Here is a 10,236-nt window from a genome sequence, read left to right on the forward strand (position 1 = left end):
GAGCGACCATCTCACTCTCCTGATCTCAACATCATTGAGCCACTCAGGGGAAACCTCAAATGTGAGGTTCCAGCAAGACACCCAAAGATATTATAGGAAATAACCATTCTACCAAGAAGAATGTGCTGTTTTGTCATCTGAGAACATTAAGAGCCTTATCCACAACTACCACAAACAATTTAGAGCAATCCCTGATGTTAAACAGGGCCATATTCAGCACCAGAAACGATGGTATGTAAACTTTTGAACAGGGTCATTTGGGTAGTTTGGGTTGTGATCATGCTTTTGAAAAAGTAAACACAAAAAATTGCTAATAAATATCTTAAGCCAGTCACTAGCAACGAGTCAAAAAAAAAAGGTTTTGTGTAATCCTTCATATTTGGTGAGAAATCGCAGAGAAAGCGTATATTCTGCTGGGGTATGTAAACATATGAGCACAACTGTATGTAAACAAACCATGCCCCCATTAGAATGACCAGGGTCTCGGAAAGGGGGGCACGGAGAAAGCATAGTTGTCAAGTAGCCTACTTACAAGGGTATTGGTTGGAATTTTCCTTAAACCCAAAACTCACAACTCTACTCACCTCTCTCTCTCTCTCTCTCTCTCTCTCTCTCGCACACGCGCGCACACACAATTACATTGTCATTTTCATCTTGCTGAAGGTGGATGTACTGTATAGTATGTGGATGTATGTTAAGGTAGCCTATATGTAAATACGGTGTTGAGAAATGAGCAAGAACAGAGTCAAGCTAAATAAATCATCACTTAATGGTTAAAGATCGCCTCTCAACGTAATTTAATTAATATTGCCGTGTTCCCAATTGTTATTGAATGTGTTACGCGTTGGTCCTGTTTTAAAAAACGTTCTGGTTGCTTTGTTTCAAGACGTTTTTGCAAGCTGGCAAGGTGGCTTGTGGAGAAACGAGAGAGTGTTCCGTGTTTCTCGTGGAAATGCGTCTCTGATTGGCTCACTCCTCCTGCTCTCAAAGAAACGCGTCTCTGATTGGCTCAGTCCTCCAGCCTTGGGAGAGAATGTAATGGGAAACAGAGTCGCCACTTCCCCGGATGGTACTGCACTATAGGGGCGCCAACGGAGGCGTGCAGGCTCCATTCAGGGCTGTGCTCTTTCGACAGCGACCCCTAGGCGAGCTGTAGGCACGGAGCAACCGGAGTGAGCAGGCTTTATGTATGAGGCTTTGTGCTGTGTGTGTACCTGAGAGTAGCAACCAGCTGATAGCTAAGCTAAGCTATGTTTCGGACCACCAGACGTTGCTTGTTTTGAAAACAAGCAGAAAAAAATTACTGGACATGTTTTTAGATAAATGGGTCGATATAAACCTTTGTGGGCAACGCCTTCTTTCGACGTGACGAAACACAGAAAGGCTTTCGTGATTCGCTCGTTTCTCTGCATTATTGATGTAAATTGGGAAACACCGGGAAACACAGCCAGGAGAGTTGACGCACCGCTATGAGAGCCTTGCAAGTGAGTTTAACTTGGGGTGACCGTCCGATCTTCGAAAGGAGTGAGTAAAACTGAGTTTTATCGGAAGTTGGCCTTTAATGAATGACCAGTTGAGTTGTACTCATACTGAATGCCCAAGATGTGATGGTTAAGTTCAACTCCATGTACTAAAATGTTGACATTTATTATTACAACTGCGACTTTGTAATTTCATTATAGCCAAAAATGGAAATTGATCATGAATAAATTAAATACAACAGCATTGTGGAATGCTTGCTATTTGAGTAGGCCTATAGTGTTGAGTGTTACTGTAGGACCTTCAAACACTTTTCATTCTCTGTGCTGTGTATCTTTTCCCCCGATGACCCCCCCACCACCGATAAAAAATATCAGAAGACATCTCTCCCCCCCTATATTAGCATAGGCCTACTTGTAAGACGTTACCGCGCGAATAGACCAGGCGCGATGCGATTCAAGCGACAGAGTGCAGCAGCAAGCGATACGAGCGATTGAAGAGACTAGAGTATGTCCGTACAGGCAGAAGGCAAAGCATTCAAGCATTCCCATTGGCTGTGGTCACTGACCTCTATACAGTCATTGACTGTCGCGGCTTGTCGCCGAACCGCGTCATAGAAAGTTGAAAGGATTTCAACTTCAAACTGTCGCGCTCGTCGCGCAAGTCTCCAGAATCGCTTTTGTCGCGCGACTCAATACAAAGTCAATTACTTCCGTCGCTCGCCTCGCTCTTGTCGCGGTAGGTGTATTTCTGCGGTTAGGGTGAAGTAGCCTCAAATAACACCACTGAATGGTTGTAACAGGAAAAGCCACTATAATGTTCTTCTTCTTGTATGATATTCAAACACAGAGAAACATAAATATGTTTTAAATGATCTTAATGTCCACCTCCATTTTTCAGCCTATTCATCAGTGCTGGTACACATTTGTGTAGTGTTATTGAAGAGCTCTTTCACAAAATACTGCAGCCATTTCATTTCAGTTTTCAGAAATCTATGACTTTATGGTAGCATTGGGGCAAATGGGACTGACTTAATGTTATTTTATTTTTGCTTGTCAAACAATACAAATTTGATAATGTGTATAATTAAAACAATAGGTTTTTTCCCCTCTATTAGGCTAACAGTACCTAATTGGACTAATTTAATTAATGAACAATATGTAGGCTATCAATTTCCGGTGCTGCAGTACCAACAAGGTTATGAGGCAACAAAGACTATAATAAATGGGTGTTTGGCTTGTTCAGCAAACAAAGGGTTTCAGCACTTTCCAGAGAACATCTTCCACTGCGGCTGGTACGATCTCACTTCCCTCCACTCTCCCAAACAGTTGGTGAGTTCGCTATATTCCTCTTTTGTTGGTTTTACTTCAAAACCTGTGTTGTATTAGTTCATTTTGATAATAGCATTATTTTCTGACACTATTTCAAGTTAAGCCAGCAAATGCATAATCAAACTGAGAGTGAGCAGATAGAAGAAAGGATTGACATACTACAGTAGTATGCACTTCTTCACGTGGAGTGAAATAAGAGACATAAAAATTTCTGAATTATCAACTAATATTTTTCAGAACAGTACGGCTGTACGAAACAGAGTTCTCAGTGTGAAAATTGTGTACACAAACTGTGTATCAAGAAATGTAGCCTACCGTTGTGTGTACAAACAAAAGCACTCATGCGCCTATTGTGCACACACACACACACACACACACACACACACACACACACACACACACACACACACACACACACACACACACACACACACATCTGATAAAAGCCTCAGCTCATAAATCTTTGCTGGTGTTAGTCACTTTTGTGTGATTTTTTTTACTGACCCAATCTCCCCTCTCACCCCATTCTCTCACCCAGCTGTGTTGGTCCTGCAAAATAAACTCCAAGAACAAAAAACTTATGGAAGTATTTCGGATCAAGACTTTGGAGTTCTTCAACATGACAGATATGAATGACTTGAAGTTCTTCATATCAATTCACAGCTGGGTGATCTTGCCCATCGCTCTACCTGTGGTGTGCTTGGCCATATGCGGGCTCCTGTCCCTGATCAAGAGTGACCATGTGATGCCGGTGTACGTTATCAACCTGCTGATCTCTGATGTGCTTCAGATGTTTGGCAGACCAATCTACCTCAGCATGACGCCTTCGGGTGTCGTTTATGAGCTGATTGCTTTCCTCTATTGCTCTGGGCTTCATGCAAGCATCTTCTTCATGTTGTGCATTGCTGGGGAGAGATACGCCATGATCGTCCATCCCCTGTGGTACAGGTTTCACCGGACTATCAAAAAGTCAATTCTCTGCTCTATTACTGTGTGGATGGTCACTTTTATTTCACTCGGTGTGATTGTGTTAGCAGCTGTGAAAGACATCATTGGGGTGGACACAGTGTTTGTTATTTGGTGTGTTCTGTGTCTTCTTCCCTATCCGTTTGCCTTATTCTTCTTTGTGGAGACCTGGAGGGCTCTCTCCAAGTCCATCTCCATCTCTCCACGTGAACAGAGGAGGATCATGGGAATGCTAGCTCTCGTCCTGATCATCTACACTGCTTTCTTCTTGCCCCACATCGTAGTGACACTGCTCATGTGCTCATGTCCCTGGATGTTCACAGACTACTCGTTTCAGTGCCTGACTGCGGTGACCACTGCACTTCTCTCCCTTAACCTTGTGGCAGATCCTGTGCTGTACGTGTTCATGGGGAAAAGGTGTTCACCCTGCCTGCCATGTTGTCGATGTAGCAGACGCAGTCAGCAGGAAGAGCAGGAGAGTACTGTCTTAAGTCCTCCACTGATGAACACCACTACCAGCACTAGAGCAACCTAATTGCACAGAATTCCGTGACATGGACACAGCCTCTTGGGACACTAAATTTGTGGCAGTTGCCAAAATTCCATGATGCTTTCACGGAAGTACTTTCTATACATTCACACAGTAGTATGGTCTATCATCAAAAAAGTAACCTGATGGTGGTGACATACCTTTCCCTAAACCCAAACTGTCAGGCAAAATATTTTTGGTAACACTTTACTTTACCATATGTAATTTCTGTATACTTTCAGGGTAACAACAGGGTAACAGAGCGAAGTTACATGGTAGCCTATGCAGGGGCGGAGCACCGGTATAGTGATAGGGGGGGCGGGAGATGTGTCAGAGGCCCCCCTTTGACACATGTCGTGCTGGAGTCTGTCATTGTAATGGGGTATAAATGACATATAGGGGCCTATTATATTAAGCATAATTGATAAATACTAAGTTTGCTGTTCAGCATAGAAATGTGCACGTTAATGGCGTTGGGCCCACGAAATATCATAGAAGGGGCCCCTGTGAGATGTTTGGCGATCGAAAGCCATTGGCTAACCCCATTTGGGAACATAGAGAAGGCCCTTCTGTGGGCCCATCACAGAATGCACTTCAGTGACTGCCATCACAAAGCTTTCTCACCGAAACTGCCACAGATTTTTGTGTCGCAAAGGGCAGAGTTCATTTCACGGACTTCTGTGAGATCATGTTGATTTGAGAGATGCATGTGTGATACTGAGACACTGGCTACGTTTACATGATGTTTTCAAATCTGAATTATTAATTCTGATTTAAATAGATTGGAATTAAAGTTATTTCGTGACGTGTACACATGGCAATTTCATTCTGAATAAACGTCTGGGGGCATAATAATGGATGCTTTCTTCACTTTGTGGAGAGAGTTTAATACCATTTTAGTGACAGGCTACAAAAGGCCATTATGCTAGCCTAGCACCTGTGACAAAGTCTGTTCCCATAAGTCCCATCACTCGGCGGCCATCTTGGCTACGCCTCAAACTGACTATTTGAGATTAGTCAGTGATGGGGTATATAAGAATGAATGGGGGAAATAATGTGTGTGACAATGGGACAACACAGCGATACACAACTCATATGGTTGGAATCACAATGGAAAACTGGTTCTAATGGCAGTCTTAGAATGACCGCATACATGAAAGAAACACTTAAAACAGCGTTTTCCTTTATGCTATTTTTGAACTGCGCATGCGCAACATTCCACGACAACGTTCCATTTTGCGGCCAGTGGGAGCAAGTTGCGTCGACTTCACCTCTTCCGGCCGGCTGTCAAACGGGCATCCATTCTTCGGTCATTGTACAGAAAAGAACACTGGATTTATTTTCTGATAGCCTAAGCAGTAAGCACAATGGTCGTCCCTGCTCATAAATAATAATAATAAAAAATAGGCTATTGAGTAAATTAATGAATTAGCCTACCTCAAAATTGGTGTTTTGAATTGTGATATCATGTTGTTGCCTATAAACTGATAGGCCTAGGCCTAATAGCTATGACCAACGGTGAAAAATAGGCCTATAAGAGAAAACGCAAAACGGATCAAAGTTGAATGTCTTGCAGACTTGCTCCCGTTTTGCTTTTTCTTACTTATTTATTTTCAACCATAAGAAAAAAACACAACAGGTGTGCACATGTAGGGCCTATGCACACGGCCGTTTTTGTTTCCGTGATTATCTGTCCCTTTGTCCTGCAACTGAATTTTGGATGGGCGCAGAAAGGTGATTAATGGTCGATTTGCGCTCTCTGCCCAATTCACAATGACTTCAAGTTTCCACCGACGGCAAACAAACCACATGGCCGCCAGCAAACAAACCGATTAGGTACGAGCAGACGTAAAGGTTTACGTTTGCACTTGCGTCGAGGCGTCAAGATGATTGGATAAGTGACAGCGCAGCTCAGCAAACAATTGGCTCTCGTTACCAGACAGGTGGGAGTGACCCCGGCAAACGCCATGTTCGCGTAGCCAAATGCTCTCGTTCATTCCTATGGAAGGTTTTATGAGTGATCCGTCTCGTATAAGACCGTCTCTGCCTGTGACCTCCAGAATTACAAGGACTGCTGTCAAAAGGAAGTGTCTCTACGAGTCTACAATAACTTGACAAACTAGGATGGTAGGGTCTAGGTGTCAAAAATCCCGGGGTATCACTTTAACATACAAAATATTGTCCCAATACCAAAGCAACACCAACAGGCACCTTACAATATAGCACAAACGGTAACATTTTCTATGAAGCCCATATCTATAACACATTATGAGCGCATTTACAAATTATAATGCACATTATAATCACTTATACAACGCATTAAGACTACACCCATGATGTTTCATGATGCTTTATGTTAACAGTAATGAATAACCATGAATGTAGCTTATAATGCTTTATAAGTCCAAGGGTGTTATGAGTGCTCATGACTGGATATAGACTACAGGATGCCTGATGGAGCTTATAGCACATTATGATGCATTATGTGCATTATACAGTGCATTATAGATGCATCCATATGAACTTAACTTAACTTACAGCACACATTGACAACTTATGATCTCACATGGGACATTATGGTATCTTATGAGCCCTTATGACAGTTTACCATCAAGGTCTGTGCATAGAGGGGTATCGGTAGCCTACTCATAATGTAGCCTACTATAAGCCCCATCAGGCAGCCTATTAAGCCAATCATGAGCACTCATGACACCCTTGGATTAATAAAGCATTATAAGGAAGATTCATGGTTATTCATAACAGTTAATATAAAGCATCATGAAGCATTTTGAGTGTAGTCATAATACATTGTAGGCCTAAGTAATTATAATGTGCATTATAATTTGTTATAAATGCGTTTATAATGCACTATAGATATGGGCTTTAAGTAAAATGTTGCCGCACAAACTTCTTGGATGATATATATTTTTAGTATCTTAAAGGTGCACCGTGTAGGATTGTGGCCAGAGTAGGTATTGCAATTATTCTGCTTACTGAAACTGTGCTGCCTATTGCCAAATTTGACCTTTTCATGAATATTTACTAAATAATAAACTAATAATTAATAGTATGACCAAAGTAATGTATGTTTAATTCGAAATGGCGGATATGGAGAAGATCCCTCTTCTCATATACAAAAAGGCAATTTTCCCAGTCATAATGAATACTTAGAATTTGACGGTGGTGGTAAATAGGCTATATGAAAAAGGTAACATTTGTGAATAGGCAGCATGAATTCTGGAAATAATCTACTAAAAATATTACACAGTGCACCTTTAAGACATTTTCAAAAATACAGTATATGTAAACAAACCATGCCCCCATTAGAATGACCAGGATCTCGGAAAGGGGGGCACAAAAAAAAGTAGGTAGGCTACTTAGAAGTCAAGAGAAGCGTGAGCATCTGAGCAATACAACCACATGTTGAAATTGGCAGAATTTCTCCATTAACCCAAAACTCACAACTGTACTCATGGAGCGAGGACTTCGGCTTGTGTTTATGCTCCAATAGCAGTGGCCTCACAAAGGTAGATTGGTGTAGTACACGCGCGCGCGCGCACACACACACACACACACACACACAAACTGTAATCAACATTGCTGGCAAGCATTTATAATGGAAGTGTTATTGAAGAGTTCTATCCCAAAATGTTAAAGCCATTTCATTACTGTTTTCAGAAATCCATTTTACGTATGTGTCTTTATGCAGCGAAATGGGACAGGGTTAATGTTATTTCATTTTTGCTTATTCTATTCTAACTTGAGTATAAAAAAAGATAGATTTTGATTATTTTTTTTTTGGATATAATGGATTTTGGATTTTTTTGGTAGGATTTTTTTTGTTTTAATGAATGAACCATCAGTATCCATTGCAGTGCTAACAAGGTTATGAGGCTTTCAACCGAGTCAGACTATAATCAATGGGTGTTTGGCTTGTTCAGCAAACAAAGGGTTTCAGCCCCTTCTACTAGAACATCTTCCACTCCGGCTGGTACGGTCTCACTTCCCTCCAGTCTTCCAAACAGTTGGTGAGTTCGCTTTATTCCTCTTTTCTTATTTTTACTTGATCAGAACTTGTATTGTCAGATGGATTGTTTGAGCATTATTCGCTGACACTGTGTCAAATTTAGCCAGCAAATTCATGAGCAACCTGAGATTCAGCGGATATAAGAATTACTGACAAACTACATTAGTATTTTTTCAAGTGGAGTACAATAAGAGACAACAACATTGCAGAATTATCTGCTAATATCTCTCAGAACAGTATTATACAGAGTTCTCACTGACAAAATTGTGTACACAAACTGTGCATCAGGAAATGTGCCAATGTGTGTAAACAAAAGCACACATGTGCCCATGCGCGCGTGCACACACACACACACACACACACACACACACACACACACACACACACACACACACACACACACACACACACACACAAACACATCAGATAAAAGTTTCAGTTCATGCGGTTGAGCCGGTGTTGGTCTCCTTCGTGTGATTTTTTTAATGACCCCATCTCTCCTTTCCCTACTCTCTCTCTTCCAGCTGTGTTGGTGCTGGACTGATGCTGCAAAAGACTCTCAGAAGAAAAAAAAAGTATGGAAGGATTGCACAACAGGACTTTGGAGTTTTTAAACGTTACAAATATGAATGACCTTAACTTCTTCATGTCAATTCAGACCTGGGTGATCTTGCCCATTGCTCTACCTGTGGTTTGCTTGGCCATACGTGGGCTGCTGCCTGTGATCAAAAGCGACCATGTGGTGCCGGTGTACGTCATCAACCTGCTTATCTCGGACGTGCTTCAGATATGTTGCAGACCGATCTTCCTCATCGTGTCTCCTTCGGGTGCCTTTTATGAGCTGATTGCTTTCCTCTATATGTCTGGACTGCATGCAAGCATCTTGTTCATGTTGTGCATTGCTGCGGAGAGATACGCCATGATCGTCCATCCCCTGTGGTACAGATTTCACCGGACTATCAAAAAGTCAATTCTCTGCTCTATGACTGTGTGGATGGTCACTTTTATTTCACTCGGTGTGGTTGTGTTAGCAGCTGTGAAAGACATCATTGGGATGGACACAGTGTTTGTTTTCTGGTGTGTTCTGTGTTTTCTTCCCTGTCCGTTTGCCTTATTCTTCTTCGTGGAGACCTGGAAGGCTCTCTCCAAGTCCATCTCCATCTCTCCACGTGAACAGAGGAGGATCATGGGAATGCTGGCTCTCGTCATGGTCATCTACACTGCTTTCTTCTTGCCCCACATCGTAGTGACACTGCTAATATCCACATGTCCCTGGATGTTCACAGACTACTCATTCCAATGCCTGACGGTGGTGACCACAACACTTCTGTCCCTTAACCTTGTGGCAGATCCTGTGCTTTACGTGTTCATGGGGAAAAAATGGTCATGCTCCATCCCATGTTGTCGATGTAGCAGACGCAGTCACCGGGAAGAGCAGGAGCGTATTGTGATGAATCCTCCACTGATGAACACCACTACCAGCACTGGAACAACCTGATCGCACAGAATTCCGTGACATGAACACGGCCTATTATGACACCAAATTTGTGGCAGTTGCCAAAATTCAATGATGCTTTCACGGAAGTACTTTCTATACCTTCACACAGCATTCTGGTCTATCATCAAAAAACTAACCTCATGGTGGTGAAATGCCTTTCCTGTCAGCCAAGAGATCATGAAAAAAATGTTTGAAATGAGAACAATCTTAAGAGAACATAAAGCCGGGCTTACACTGTGCGACTTTTTGCCCAATTTTGCTGCGATTTGTCACTCGCACGACTTTTTGGGAGTCGGGCCGATTTCTTGCTCAGTCGCAGTTTAATCATGAGTCTCGCGTCGTGTAGTGTACATGGGGTACCTAGAAGCGATTTCACCTCACGATCGTGCAATCGTAGGGTAGCAAG

At 42.3% G+C, this 10,236-nt stretch overlaps 1 protein-coding gene across 1 annotated transcript; it reads left to right on the forward strand.

Moving 5' to 3' along the window:
• Positions 1-3,429: 3,429 nt before the first annotated feature.
• Positions 3,430-9,853, forward strand: LOC134441665 (psychosine receptor-like). The gene is made up of 3 exons (XM_063192055.1): positions 3,430-3,829; positions 3,878-4,125; positions 9,746-9,853. Exons 1-3 carry the CDS (start codon positions 3,430-3,432, stop codon positions 9,851-9,853), a joined length of 756 nt encoding a protein of 251 aa, XP_063048125.1.
• Positions 9,854-10,236: the final 383 nt, after the last annotated feature.

Source organism: Engraulis encrasicolus, chromosome 24, assembly GCF_034702125.1.
Source record: "Engraulis encrasicolus isolate BLACKSEA-1 chromosome 24, IST_EnEncr_1.0, whole genome shotgun sequence".
Taxonomy (NCBI): Eukaryota; Metazoa; Chordata; class Actinopteri; order Clupeiformes; family Engraulidae; genus Engraulis; species Engraulis encrasicolus.

Excerpts from the sequence above, each read along its gene's own strand:
- LOC134441665 (XM_063192055.1), top strand. The coding sequence starts at position 3,430 with ATGACAGATATGAATGACTTGAAGTTCTTCATATCAATTCACAGCTGG. Across the intron at positions 3,830-3,877 it reads GGTCACTTTTATTTCACTCG|TGTTTGTTATTTGGTGTGTT; the intron begins GTGTGATTGTGT and ends GGGTGGACACAG. Across the intron at positions 4,126-9,745 it reads CGTTTCAGTGCCTGACTGCG|CAGACGCAGTCACCGGGAAG; the intron begins GTGACCACTGCA and ends TTGTCGATGTAG.